General features: G+C 47.7%; 1 protein-coding gene across 3 annotated transcripts in view; it reads left to right on the plus strand.

Moving 5' to 3' along the window:
• Positions 1-15,100, plus strand: part of PLEKHH1 (pleckstrin homology, MyTH4 and FERM domain containing H1) — a 50,781-nt gene that overhangs the window by 13,316 nt on the left and 22,365 nt on the right. Inside the window, exons 3-8 of one of the 3 annotated variants that reach the window (XM_032482221.1) lie at positions 6,542-6,604; positions 7,096-7,173; positions 7,479-7,628; positions 11,047-11,130; positions 12,679-12,760; positions 12,895-13,637. In XM_032482221.1, the coding sequence (XP_032338112.1) occupies positions 6,542-6,604; positions 7,096-7,173; positions 7,479-7,628; positions 11,047-11,130; positions 12,679-12,760; positions 12,895-13,637 (1,200 nt within the window). The remainder of the gene's footprint in view (positions 1-6,541; positions 6,605-7,095; positions 7,174-7,478; positions 7,629-11,046; positions 11,131-12,678; positions 12,761-12,894; positions 13,638-15,100) is intronic. The other 2 variants (XM_032482223.1, XM_032482222.1) reach the window with 2 other exon arrangements.

Genomic DNA, 15,100 nt, shown 5'->3' on the forward strand with positions numbered 1-15,100 from the left:
ATATACAGAGGCGGCGATTCAGTTTCGGCACCCGCTTCACAACGTGTGGACGGAACACAAGGCCCAGGAAAACATATCCTCAAATGCCTCAGAATTTGTGAAAAGGCCAGGTGGTATGAAAGGCGAGTACGAGGGCTGTCAGGTCTAGTTGGAAATAAAGTCTGCATAAAGCCAGCACAGAAACGGCCTTAGCAGACAGATCTGATTTGCTTTGGGAGTAGATGGCTTCTAGAACTTTTATTCACTGTATACGAGTGTGTGCGTACATATGTGTGGGTAGAGAAATTTTTTTATTGTTCTCCGAACTCTCATTTTAATTTTTTTATTAAAAGAAAATTTGTGGGCAGGGGAGATAATTAGGTTGTTTGTTTATTTAAAAGGTGGTACTGGGGATTGAACCCAGGATCTCATTCATGCTAAGCATGTGCCCTACCACTGAGCTGTACCCTCCCCACCCCAAATCCTCATTTTTAATAAGGCCAAGTATAGTATTTATCGCTAGAGCTCTGTACTCCTATAAAGCTCTTCAAGAAGAGGCCAGTGCCTATGGGGGCTTGGCCCTGGGATGCTTACATCCCCAAAGGAGTCAGTTAGCTTTGCTTTGCATTCTGCAGCCAGTCCAGTGTTTTTCAGAGTGTGGTCTGTGGACCACCTGTGTGAGGGTTACCTGGGATTTTCTTTTCAAGCACATTCCTAGGTTCATGCCTCAGACTAGCTAAATAAAAACCTCTCTGGGTCAGGCCCAGGAAACTGCCTGTTACAGGCTCTAGGTGGATCCTTATGACCCAGAAGGTATGAAACCTACTGCCATGAACTTCTGCCATGGCCATGTCCCAGGGCCACATTCACCTGTCCTAGGGGAAACCTTGAGCCCTGAGAGCCTCAGAGAGGGTTGTGGGCTGGTGGGGAGTCGTGGACCCACAGACAAGACTTGGAGTCCTTTCTTTCCTTTCTTTTCTGCACTGAAGACATTAGGGCAGCCCCATAGTCATGTATTTTACATATTTGTGAATAAGCATATGATTTCAATTGAACTGATACTAAAAAAAAAAAGTTAAACATCATTGTCTTTGATTAAAACAGAATTAGAACCATTTAATAGATTGGGTTACAATCTCAAATGCTTGCAGGCAACTAAACTTAAATACATGAGGCAGGAGGGTTCTGGGGAGGAGTCAAGGGAACAGGCTACAGTTAGAAAAGAAACCAGGTATTGCCACAAGAATATGTAACCCTAACGTGTCCAGATCTCCTGAGTTGTCAGGAGAAGCTGAAAGTCACAAATTAAATGTGGAATCTGTGGAGTCAGATGTGAGGGGCATGGTGGCTAAAGGTATAATAAACTGGAGCCAGTCCTCTGAGTTTGAATCCTGGCTCTGCCTCCTACCTGTGTGACCTTAGGCAAGTTACCTAATCCTTCTGCGTCAGTTTCCTTATCTATACAACAGGGATGATATTAGGACCTGCCTCCTAGCACTGGGATAAAGAGTAAATGAGTTAATACATGTAAAGTGCTTTCACCAGTGCCAGACACACAGCACGTGGCCTTGTTTAGTTATATCTGTGTCTGCCAAACACCCACAACATGGGTAAGTCTTATGTGATGCCCTGTAGGCTAGTAGTTGGCAACCTCTGGCTTAAAGCCGTTCTTTCTGTGGCTGGATCATAAGTAGGATGACCATATAATTTATCATCTAAACTGGGACACTTTGGAAAGAGAAAGGAAGGCTCCATTACTAATTATTCTGGATGACAGATGAACACCAGACTGTCCCAGACCAACTGGTCTCCCTGGTCCTGTGTGTCATCTTTGTATATGAAAAACCAGCAAGTAGCTTATATCTGTGAACTCTTTAAGTGCCAAGTTGTGCACATGAACTTGATGTGAGGCATCTCGTTTGAGCTTCACAACAACCCTAGGAGGTGGACACATTACTTTTTTTTTTTTTTTTTTTTTTACCAGTGAAGAAATTGAGGCACAGAGAGTTTAAGGAATTTATCTAAAGCCACAATGTGGTGGAGCCAACTGGGTTTCAGAGCCTTGGCACGTATCTATACCATTCTCTCCCATGGGTGCCAAAGCAGTAGTAAGAATGTTGAACCTCTTGTGGAGAAAAGGGAACCCTCCTACACTGTTGGTGGGAATGTAAATTGGTGCAGCCATTATGGAAAAAAATATGGAAATTCCTTAAAAAACTGAAAATAGACCTGCCCTGTGATCCAGCAATCCCACTCCTGGGCATATATCCAGAGGAAACTCTAATCCAAGAAGATACATGCACCTTACTGTTCACAGCAGCACTATTTACAATAGCCAAGACATGGAAGCAACCTAAATGTTCATTGACAGATGACTGGATAAAGAAGTTGTGATATATAGATATATATACACACATATACATATACATACAATGGAATACTACTCAGTCATAAAATAGAATAAAATAATGCCATTTGCAGCAATGTGGATGGGCCTGGAGATTGTCATACTAAGTGAAGTAAGTCAGAAAGAGCAAGAAAAATGCCATGTGATATCACTTATAGTGGAATCTATAAAAAGGACACAAATGAACTTATTTACAAAATAGTAACAGACTCACAGACATAGAAAACAAACTTATAGTTGCCTGCAGCGGAAGGGGGTTGTGCAGAGGGATAAATTGGGAGTTCAGGATTTGCAGATACTAACTTCTATATATAAAATAAATAAACAACAAGGTCCTACTGTATAGCACTGGGAACTGTATTCAATATCTTGTAATAGTCTATAATGAAAAAGAATATGAAAAGGGATATATATGTATAACTGGATCACCGTGCTGTACACTAGAGATTAACACAACATTGTAAACCATTTCAATTCAATTAAAAAAAAGAATGTTGAACCCTTTTCGGAGGGACATCTGAGACCCAGCCTGGTGTGGTTCTGGGCTCGGACCACTGCTCAGCCCACAGGACTGTGCCGGGAGTGCAGGAGGGTGCCCTCTGCTCCTGCCGCCTTGGGGCTGTATTTCACAGCCTCGCCGAGTGTAACAGGGAGCTGTGGAAACGGGGATTAGCTACCAGGTTGGCGCCAAGTGTATTTCATCAGGTCGCTGCAGCCCGTTCTAGGCTGGCTTATGAGTCTCATGTGCGAGTCGCGGCTGGTGAAAGTGGATCCCGCATAAAAGTCAGCCGCCCAGACCTCACACCTCCTTGGCTGGTGTGTCACCCAGACTAAAAGAACAGCTGAGGACATGGTCCTAGGGAACCCTCTGAGAGTAGGAACAGAACCGAAATAGGGGCGGAGGGCCGCCTGTAGCCTTAGCTTTTCAGAGTTCCAGATGTGGCCCCTTTTTTCTGAGTGTATGGAACAATCCGCCACCACGAGACCCCTATCATGTGCTGATGCTGGGGTTAAAAGAAAAGCTGGAAAACTCCAAGAATGCCATTCTGATGTAGACACACCTGAGAGTGTCCCAGTGGCAATGGAGAAAATGTACTTCCATATAAATGGAGGGAAACATGATGTTAAAGATACTCTCTTCAAACAAGGACAGCGGGACGTTGGTAATTGTTGGAGCACAGTGATGGATACATGGATGGTCCTTATACTCTTCTCTATTAAAAAACTTCCAGATGTTCCAAATGGTTTCAATGCTCACAAATCTGTTTTAGAAAAAAGAGAATCCTCTAGCATAAAGATGAATACAGAACACTTTGAGTCTGGAGTGTCCTTGCCCGGAAGATAAGAATGGCTGGGGGGTCAGCAGCAGTGAGGTCCACGTGGCAGTCGGGCCAAGGCTGGGAGGGGACACTAGGGTCTGAGGGGTGCCATCCTTTCTCTCTGCTTTGGTGATAGCATACCTTAAAGGATGTCTAATATTAAAGTCTTGAGGGGGAAAATGCTCATCATATTGTCAATAAAATTCTGGCTGTGACTGGTGTCATTAACAACTGTTGACCCAAATGGAAATGCCCAGGTGGGACGTAGGACTCAAATACATTCTCTTCTTCCCTCTTTCCTGGTTTCTCTGTCTGTAAGGTCGTGAATACGAGTGATCATTTCCTATGGAAATTTGATGTCTTCTGAGCTACAGAGTAGATGTTAGATCTAAATGAAGGTTACTCTGGGAAACTTGTCAAGAATCCAAAGCCTTCCCATTCAGTATTTCAGTATATTCTTAAAAATTAAATGCTCCCAATAATTGTATTCGTTAGAGGTGTCCCTGATGTGGGCAGAAACTCCAACTCTGGCTAGCTTAAGCAGACGGGGAATTGACCAGGAGGATCCTGGGACAGCTCACAAAATTGAAGGACCGACCTAACAATCAAGACTTGGTCAAGTTTGGGCACGTTCTCCAATGCCACCCCCTGGCTCTCATCTCTGGTCTCTTGATCCCACATTTCAGGTTCCTGGCGAGAGAGAACCTGACTGGCTCCTAGGGAGAGAGAGTCGGTTCTGGTGCTGAAAAGGGAAGGGTTATATAGTATTAACCTAGTCACTGGAGGCCACCGTGATGTGTCACCCACCCTCCTCCTACCAAGTAGAATTTTTCTGAGTGTGCTAGGAAGCCACCCCTATAACTAGAATGTTGGTTTCTTCTATGCTGTTATCTCCCCTGTAGCTACAGAGGCCCAAGGGCTTTGATTTTGGAAAGGCCATCTGGCTCTAATGGATGCCTGAGTCTGGCCAGAACCAACCTACTCTCTCAGGCTTCAGTCAAGAGGTTGCGTCCTGATTATTAAACCCCAGGGAGGAAGGAAAGAAGAGAGGGAGGCATCCTTGGTCTGAGCACAGGAATGCCTGTCAAAGATGGTCCTGTCCATTGGGGCATTTTTATCCCATGAGTTATGAATCTTGAGTTTTATTTGGGATCCTTGGTTCTTTCAAAGGGAATGTGTACTTGGGCGGGGTGAGGGGGGAGGTAGAGCTCACTGGTAGAGCACATTCCTAGCATGCATGAGGTCTTGAGTTCAACTCCCAGTACCTTCATTAAAAAATAAATAAGTAACACCTCATTCCTCCCCACCCCCCAAAATACAGTGCTGTATGTCAGTTGTATCTCAATTGGAAAAAACATTGTATCTCAAAAGGAAATTGTATCTCAGAAGGAAAAAAACATTAACAAAAAAATTTTTTTAATTTAAAAATCCAAAGGGAATGTGTACTGAAAACATCTGTCTCTCCCCAACCCCAAGGGGAAAAATGGATGAGGGTGAGGGATGGCGGCCCTGAGAACAGAGGTGCCCCAGGCTATCAAACATGAACTACTTCTGGTAACTCGCCTTTTACTGCCCAGCACCAGGCTGGCGGCTCCTCTTACATCCTTTAATCAAGGAGGGAGAGTGGAATTTCAAGTGAGAAGGTGAGAGATTGGGAAAGAGAGAAGGAATTAATTGCTCAGTTCACTGGGAAATATCAAGCCAGGGTCCAGGCCGAAGCAGCAGGTTGAGTAGCTGGAGAAAAGGCCAAATCTGCAGAGATGAGGAGGGCGAGGGCTGGACTAGAGCCAGGCCGTCCAGCCTCACAGAGGACAAGGCTGGGAGACGATGCCTTTGGTGGGTGTTTGCTGCGTACCTGTTGCCCTGGGGCAGGGCAGGGCAGGGGAAGGAAGCAGTTGCCTCGACTAGGCCACAGCCGCTAGCGTTTGGTAGGAGAGTGGGATGTATGACCCTGCTCAGCCTCCGCAGGGTCTTTGTGTGACGATGACTTGTGGTTTGGGCAGCGCACTCTGAGTCCTGACCAGGGGGAGTCCTGAAACCCAGCCCGCACTCTAGTTGCCAACTCCACTCCACAAGCGAAGCTGCAGCGATGCCGTCAGGGCCGGGCTCGTGAGCTGCTCCTTAGGCTGCAGCTTAGATCAGGTCCCTGATGAGCCTCCGTGTGTAAGAGCGTTGGTCCCTTTGCTTGGGCCAGTTAGTGTGAGATTCCAGAATTGTCGCGTTCCTCAGACCTCTACTGGTGGCAAGATAGAATTTTCTAAAAATGTGTCTTGAGCCTCTATTTCTTTAAGATTAAAGAAATTAAATAAGGTGATACCTGTGAATGCCATTTGCAATCAGAGGCATCCTTGACAGAACAGGGACAGAAGTATTTGTCCCCAACCAGAGAGTTACTCTGGGGTGGGAAGAAACATCCTCTTCCTGATGATGTGATGGAGGCTCCTGTGGGAGCGTGTTCCACGCCAGGCACATGGCGAGTGGTGGCAGGACCCTGCCTGCAGCCCAGTGCTGCGAGGAGGCCTCGGGAGAGAAACTTGAGGGCAAGACTGAGGGCGAGGATGGCTCAGGCAGAATGACACGGTCCTGCTACCCCTCCCCGCGTGCCCGCCTCACTCAGCAGAGCTGACAGCAGCTCTAGGCTCCTCACCTGCCTCATAGATTCAGGGCAAGGGAGCCAAGGGTTACCATGAACATCTGTACCCTGACATCCTTGAGCCACTTGAGATGAGCAGTGTAAGTCTGTGTGCAGTGTACACGGTTTGCTCGCATTGCCTTGATGCCATGTTCAGAGTAGGGAGACTGCACCTATATTTCCACTTCCTCTCTGGTTGAGCAGATGCAAGAGCTGGAGCAGAGGCTGCTGGAGGCAGAGCAGAGAGCAGAGAACGCAGAGACCCAGGTAACCGGGGGAGGGGAGGGGGTTGGTGGAACTGTGCAGGGGAAATGACTGTTGGCCTTTCCTGCCCCTTCCTGTGGATGCGTTGCACTGATAAACTCTTTAGATGGATGAGGAAAACCAGCAGTCATATGTAAGACCTTCTAAGCAAAGGAAAATGCCTGGGGCTTTCTATGGGCATGAAGGAATCTTCGGGTAAGGGTCAGTGCAGGGAGCAGGTGAGTGGGTTAGTCCAAATAGGCTGGGTTATGCTGAGGTAACTGGTTAAGTCTGACATGTCAGCAGTTTATCACATTTAGTTCTCATTCACGGTACCTCTCCATTGAGGGTTAGCCAGGGAGTCTGCTTCACATGGTGATTCAGGGATCCAGGCTAATGGAGCTCCAGCTGGAACACGCAGCCTCCTTGGTTGCCATGGCAGGGGAAGAGAGCTGGGTGCTTGTGCGCCAGCTCTTAAATACTTCGGCCCAGAAATGATGTGTCATTCCACTCAGGCCCATTGGCTGCAGAGAATTCCATGGCCATCTAACTACAAGAGGGCTGGGAAGTTCCAGGAAGTTCATGGACATTCAGTGAGTAGCACATGTCTCTGCCACAGTGAGGTAGAAGCATTTCCTCTCCAGGGCTGTTTGTCCTGCCCAGCTTGTCCCTCCTGGGGCCCCCAGAGTTAGACGGCCTGGCTGTTCCTTCCTTGTCAATTTCTTCTTTGCCCAGATGAGGCTTAATAAATGGTCACTGAATTGGATGCAATTGCCTTGGGTAAGGGCTCTGCCTGGGAGTCAGGGTTGGGGCATCAGGAAGCATCCCATCGCATCCCATGTTAGTGGCCATTTCAAACACTGCACCCCAACTCTATAAGATGATTGGTACTTTTCAGGTGGGTGTGATGGAGGAGAAGGTGAAATTGTCCAACCTGAGGCATGTGGACTCAGCAGGCAGCCTACACCAGAAGTACCAAGAGTTGCTGAAAGCCATGAAGGGCAAAGATGAGCTCATTGGCCGGCTGGAGGCGCAGCTGGAGAAGCAGGTAAGGGCTAACATGGCAGCAGAGTGCCAGTGCCCGCCGCAGCACCTGTGCCAGCTGCCCACAGCTCCTTGAGCAGAGCCCCTCTGCGTGAGCCCTGCAGTGCTGCGGGCTCACTCCCTCGTGAGACTGTTCTTTCACGTGGAGATGTAATTACTGGAAGGTATGTTAGGAGCCTGACAGGGGATGTAGTAGGAAACAGACCTTGGAGGCTGACCAATCTAGGTTGAATCCCACCTTTAGCACCTGCTGCTCTCTGTTCGTGAGTAAATTACTTAAGTTGTTGATTCTCATTTTACACATCTATAAAATAGGAGTTGTAGTATGTCATAGGGCTTATGGGAGAATGAACTCAGGGAATCTGTGTACAGTAGTAAACACGAGTCAGTGGTAAGGAGAGATTTTCCTTCCCCACCCTGGCCTTGTGCCCTACCAGCTTATGGGACATGACACTTGCCAGTAGTATCAGAGGAGCACAGAGCTGGACTGTTGGCCTTGGCCAACGTGTTGGCCAAAGTTTGTCAGTGAACCTGAGTCAGCAGAGACCAAAGTTGCCGCCTCCTCTGAAAAGCACATGGGAGCCCAGGAGACGCCACAGCCCAGGATTCCAGCTGCGGACAGCACCTTTGCCCTGGAGAGGACATCTGGAATACCCCCTACCAATGCCCTGTGCCCAGCTTCCCCTTCACAATCTCATTAACTTCGTCCTAATGCTGTCCCTTCCTTCTGCCATTGGTCTTACCTACCCAGCTTTTCCCTAATGCCAGAGCTCCATCGTTTCCAGCAAACAACCTCAAGGCATGGCCAGACGACTTTCAATTTTCCATGTGTGCACCCTCTGTGCAGGTCCAAGCTAACCCTGCTAGTACCTTCCCACTATCACGGGCATGTTCATAATCATTCATCAGCATTCACTGAACATTTTCTTTGTGGGACATGTCCTACAATGTGTGGGGGCACCATGTGTTCCTGAAAAATCGTAGGGAAATAGAATGTTGACACATGGACTCTCTTGTCAATTTCCCATTGATTTTATTTTTTAATTTATTTTTAAAATTTTATTTTATTTTTAAATTATTTTTGGGGGGAGGTAATTAGGTTTATTTATTTATTTTATCATTATTATTTTTAATGGAGGTATTGGGGAACCCATGACCTCATGCATGCTAAGCACCCACTCTACCACTGAGCTATAGCCTCCCCTGCTGATTTTAGATACCTGCCTTCCCTTTAGAGTGGCTCATTGTTAGAAGTGGCAGCATCTGGGGATTGGTAGGCAAAATGATTCCTGCTAAATCTTAGGTCAGGAAAAAGAAACCATTTTACAATAAAAATAGGTCCAGAACAGAAGAGAAAGAATGCTGTTCTGCAAGTCAGTAGACCTGGTTTTAGTCCAAGCTGCGCCACTGACTGATGAAGGCAAGTCGTTTCACCCTCTGGGCCTCAGCTTCCAGAGCCACATAAAGGTTAGGGTATCAGACTAGGTCAGGGGTTGGCAAACTTTCAATAAAGATCCAGGTAGTAAATATTTTTGGCTTTGCAGGCCACATGATCTCTGTTGCAATCACCAAAGTCTGCCGCTGTCACCTAAGCAGCTCTAGACAATACAGAAATGAATGGTCATGGCTGTTCCTGGAGGGGCCAGATGCAAGGCTAGATTTGGCCTGTGGCCCATTTGCAAACACTTAGATAACCTCTGAAATACTGAGAGTCCAGCATTTTCATATTCTCATCTCACCTCCACAGACTCCCTTGTTTGAAGCTTACCTCCGTGGAGGCAGTTTTCCCTAGAAGTGCAACCAAAGTCATTACTGCTGGGCTCTGGACCACTCAGAATACAGCGTTTGTCTCCATGCTTTTTAGAGGAGGGAGCCAGTATTCGGTCTAGAACTGGCTGATTACCTGTGCCTCGGGTACTGTGCTGTGTACTTTCTCTCAAGTTGTCCTCAAGATGGCCCAGAAGGGAGCGATATCATCGCCCATTTTAGAGATGACATGCGAGCCCAGAGGGTGGTGTGGCCTGCCCAGTGTCCCCAAAGCATGTAAGCCTTCAGAGGCAGAGTCAATCCCCAAAGCCTGTATTTTGTTCTTTCCTAGGCTACTGTTCTTTACATACAAACCTCACTTTTCAGTCATTTTACAGCGGTCCCTTGGTATCTGCAGGGAATTGGTTCCACAACGCCCCGCAGCGACCAAGATCCACGGATGCTCAAGTCCCTTATGTAAAAAGGCAGAGTACAGCTGGCCCTCCACATCCATGAAATTTGGCCTGTAGTTGGTTGAATCTGCAGTTGCCAATCCCACCAATAAGGAAGGCCGACTGTACTCCGCTCTTATATAAGGGACTTGAGCGTCTGCGGATTTGGTATTCACGGGGCATCCTGGAACCAAGCTCCATGGATTATATAAAATAGCAACTTTTATCCTCCATCCCCAATTCTTCATTTCCACTCCTCACCGTTAATCACGTTCATTGTGACCGTTTCTTGTGTATCAGAGCACAGCGTTCCATTTTCATTTTGTTTATTTAGCCAAGCCCTTATTTGTGGACACTTAGGTTATTTCCAGTTTTGAGTTTTTTTGTTTTTGTTGCTTTATCAAATAATTATGGAACTAATGATTCCTAAGCAGTAGGTTTGTTACATCAACAGAATGGATGCCTTAAGTGTTGACAGATACTATCAAGTTGTTCTTCCAAAAGGCTTTGCCAGTTTGTACAAGGGGAGCTGTTTTCCAACATTTTTGACAATTTGGGATAATAACAAACTTTTAAATTGTGTTAGTCTGGTAGAAGAAGATGACGTCTCACCTTTATCTGCATTCTTATAATTAAGACTGCACAGCTTTTCATGGGTTTCTTTCCCCTTCTTCTGTTGTTCATTTCCTGTCCATAGCCTTTCAAATTACCACCTTTATATTTAAGTCATTTGTGTTGCAGATCATCCTCCAATGGGTCTTTTCATTTTGTTTAAGGGAATCTCTTTTTTATTTTGGTCATATAGTAATTTATAGAGATGAGGTAGTCTTTTCCAGAGTGGCTTTTGGGGATTTGTATTATGCTTAGGAAGGCCTTTCCCACATTTTATTTTCTATTTTATTTATTTTTCCCCCCTTCCTCTTTTTTCCCCTTATCTTTGTTATTTATTTATTATGGTCACTTTGAGTTTAGCTTGTTTATTTTTTTTCTTTAGTGGAGGTACTGGGGATTGAACCCAGGACCTCTTGCATGTTAACTATGCACTCTACCACTGACCTGTTTCCCTCCCACCAAGAATATTTTTCAAATTCATAAATGAATTTATTTTTTTCTATTGGCCCACCCCCATCCCATCCCTTGATATTTCTTCTCAGGGCCTCCCACCTCCAATTATCACTAAACCAGTGATTGCCGTGACTAACTGAAGGCCCTTCTGTCTTGCAGAAACAGATGAGAGCTGAAGAAGCAAAAGTTGTTCAAGAAAAAGCTGCAAAGATCAAGGAATGGGTGACACTGAAGTTAGCAGAGGTGAGTTGAAAGCTCGTCTTGGGAAACCCAGAGGAACCTGGGTGGGGTTGCTCCGTCCCCCTGAGTTTTTCCGCCTCCATCTGTTTGTGGCCCTTGCCTGGCATTCATTTTGTTCACCATTTGTCCCTCATTCAGCTTGAAGGCTTCACTTTTCTCTTACTGTTGTCGTGGTTGGGTTTCCCCAGAGTTCCTGATTGGCTTTGTGTTTGAGAAGAAGGAATGAGTCTCACTTCTGAGAGTCCCATCCGTTCCCATGTGAGGAGCACACACGGCCCTTCCCATCCACTCTCTCCACTTTCCCCTCTGTCCTCTCCATTCTTTTAAACTTTTCTTTGGTGGTAAAACACACATAAACTTACCATTTGAGCTGGTTTTGAAGTGTACAATTCAGTGGCGTTAAGTACATTCACAGTGTTGTGCACGCATCACCACTACTTCCAAAATTTTTCATCACCCCGCACAGAAGCTCCATGCCTATCAGACGCTAACTCCCCGCCGTCTCGCCCTGCGGCCTCTGATAACCTCTGTTCCGCTTTCCACCTCCATCCGTCCATCTTCATAGTTCATTACTTGCTACAGCTTTTCTTTATTTAGGAAATTTAGTAGGTGCTACAGTGCTACTAGTGAAAAACCAAAGAACAACCTCTTTGTAAACAAAAGAAAAGGGAATTAAAGTTTGGAAAAGGGCGAATACTCATCCAGGCTCCCTCTGTCCTGACACAAGTGGCTTGAACCTGCCCGGGGTGGCGGCTCCTTTTGCCTCCTGTCTCTTCTGTGAACACACATCTCAGGTCGACCTGCTAGATGACAAGTCCTTGAGGACAGAGCTGATGCCTGGTTAACCTCCATCTTCCACAGTCTTGACCTCTTGCTAAAAGGAGCTCAGTGAAAGTGGGCTGGATTTCATTCAGAAAGAATTCAGCCACCCTGAGGCTGGATCCCATGGATAGTATGTTGAGCAAAAGAAGCCAGACATAGAAGTACGTCCTGCATAATTTCACTTATATAAAGTTCTAACGGGCACAACTACACCAACGTGTGTAGGGATGGAGACTTAGACAGTAAAACCCAGAAAGCAACGAAGTGAGTCTCACAGCCTCAGAATAGTGGCTGCCTTAGTGGGGAGGGAGGATTGTGTGGTTGGGAAGGGACAAGTCCGGGTAGTCTGGAGTGCTGGTAAATTCCTTTTTCTTAACTTGGGTGGTGGTCACATGAGTATTCATTTCAGAATCATTTGTTAAGCTGTTCACTGGTGTGGCATGCAGTTTTCTGTGTATGTGTTATAGTTCACCACATTTTAAAAAGGTTGAAAATACCTAGAAAAGAAAGCACAGAGGCTGCCATATGGAATTCTATCCCAACAGAAACCAGTTAGCACAGAGGGAAGGAGGAGGGCAGGGCTCCCGGGAGAGTCAGCAGTGGACTGAGGGGCACCACAGGTTCTTTTTTGAAGATTTGATCTTTACGAAACATTTTACTCTTGTTTTGAATTATATGTCTGAACCTGTAGGTGGAGTAGTCTAAATCTTCATTTTTCTTTTTGCCTAGCTTGAGATGGAGAATCAGCACCTGAAAAGCTGCAATCAGCACCTGGTGGAGCAGGTGGGAGCCCTTCAAGATGCTCTACAAGGTAAGCGGGCCAGCGTGTGCATGTGTTTGAGGTGGGGTGTGTATGTATGTGTGTTTGTAGTGGGGTGTGTGTGTGGTGGGGAGTGGAGATGAGTTGAGGGAGCTCTTAATATGCCTATTTTTCCCCAACCACAGCTTTTCAGATGGCACCTTCAGGGAAGCTGCTGGTAGCCCCCCAGGGACCTGCAGAGCAGGCTTCTGTCCCTTCAGGGCTAGGAGCCCAGCCAGTGGGACAGGACAGTGATCTTCAGGCCCAGGGTGCCCTGAAGGCAGCTATCCCTGCACCTTCTCCAGGTACTCTGCAGAGCAAGGACTCTGTTCCTAAAGCAGGAAGCCCCTTGGAGGATTCTAGTTCCAGCATGGTCCACCCTGGAGAAATATCAGAGGCCAAGACCCTTCCACCTCCTCTGGGAAGACAGGGCTCTCCTGGCCAGCTGTGCCTGAAGTCTCGCACCCCCAGGAATGGTTTGGCTTCCTGGGGTGAGGGCCTGGTCACTGCTCAGGGAGGGACGCTCCCTGCAACAAAGACCTCTGCCAGGGAAGGTGGCCCTGGCTGCAGCCTGACCCTGCCGAAGGTGCGGGCTCCCAGCAACCCCCGGGACAGCATCCAGCTGGCCAAGCGGCACCACAGCCAGCCCCAGGTGGGCCCTGGGCACTTCAACCACGTGGTGAGCATTGAGATTGGGACTCTCTCAGCCCTTCACCCTTCTACCCTTCCCGGAGTGGTGGCCCAAGCTGAGCTCCGGGAGGAACCAGAGAAGATGGAGATGGAGGAGCAACCCCCAGCAGGGAAGAAGGAGGCCTCCAGAGCTGAGCTAGAGGAAGTGGATTTGGAGAACAAACCGCCCACACCCCCCCTGCACCGGTTTCCATCCTGGGTAAGAGGCCCCCTGGGGACTGGGTAGAGGGGCAGATCTGATGACATGAATGCTGTTTGCTGAGCACAGACACACACTGAGCATGGGACAAGGGTGTCACCTTTAGGCCCCTCTGGGAGCAGGTACCCCTGAGCCTGCCTAGACCACCCCACCTGCAGGGGGCCGAGCCAGGATTTGCGATGATTGGACAGTGGCTGGCTGCCATCTCCTGAGCAGGTGCACATTGCAGGCCACATGTCACACTGGATGCTTGGCGCATGTTTTCTCATTTAATTTTCGTGACTCTCCAAGGAGGTGCAGTGTGGTGGCTAAGAGCACAGGTCCCAGGATCAAACCAGGAGGGCTGAATCACTGTGTGAGCTGGGGCAAGCTGCTAAACCTCTGTGCCTCGATTTCCCTCTCTGTAAAATGGGGGTAATATTATCTGCTTTATAGGGCTGTCGTGAGATTTAATGTGTTCATGTGTATTTGATGAGTACTTGTTGTAGTGGGTCCCAGTAAGTGGAGAAGTGGAGAGGCTGTTGGAAACGGGCAAGGGCCAGGGCGGGTTGGAACACCATCAGAACCGTCCCTCCTCTTACTCATTGTGGTCTTGTAAATGCAGATAATCTGGAATTTGAAAGCAGAAATGGGCAGTGTGGGAGCATTCAGCAAGGGGTGTGGCAGGAGGGCTCAGTTCCATGTGGTCCCTGAGACACAATCACTCTGTCACCTTAAGGAACTACACTGACCAGCGACCCAACCTTTCCTCTCAGGTGGGACCAGCTGGGCAGTAACCATGAGGGAAAAATCAAGACTGAGAATTGGGAGGACCTTTCTCAGTCTGAGGGAGTCAGATGGACTTATTTGCCGATGTAGAGTTCCTTTTTCTTTTGATCCTCAAAATAGCCTTGTGACTTAGGCATCAGATAACCTTTTGTAAAACCTAAATCCTTCATTTCCTCTGTAAAGTTGGAGGCCTGTCCTTGGTTGAATTCCACAACCACTATTGGCAGGAATCATCTTTTTTATGCCTAATTTTACTACTTGGACCCAATGTATCTGCCCTACGTAAGCACAACATTCCCTGCCGCACCGCAGTGCCTCCCCCAGGACACCCCTCCTCACTGCCCCCATCTCTTTCCTTCCCACACCTCCAGTTATCTCCAGCCTCATGCCCGCCCTCACCAGCCCCTCCCTTTCTCCTTCAGGTGTCCCAGTGCTGCTGCTTGGCTCTGGGGTGACCCCATTACGTTCTCCCTCCCTTCCAGATGCAGCCCAGCTGCCTCCCCGAGCCAGGCTGGCCTTCCCCAGCCCTTGTGACTCACCTGTACGGGCCTTTGTTGTCCCTTTGCCTTGAGTGGAAAGGAGATATGGAGAAGGCTAGGCGGGGCCTCTAGGTTGTTTGGAAGTGATCGAAACCCTTAGAAAAGCTCCCAGGGCCTCTGGACCTAATTCAGACCCAGGGCCCCCCGAGGGGTGGG

The sequence above is a fragment of the Camelus ferus genome, chromosome 6, assembly GCF_009834535.1.
Source record: "Camelus ferus isolate YT-003-E chromosome 6, BCGSAC_Cfer_1.0, whole genome shotgun sequence".
Lineage (NCBI taxonomy): Eukaryota > Metazoa > Chordata > Mammalia > Artiodactyla > Camelidae > Camelus > Camelus ferus.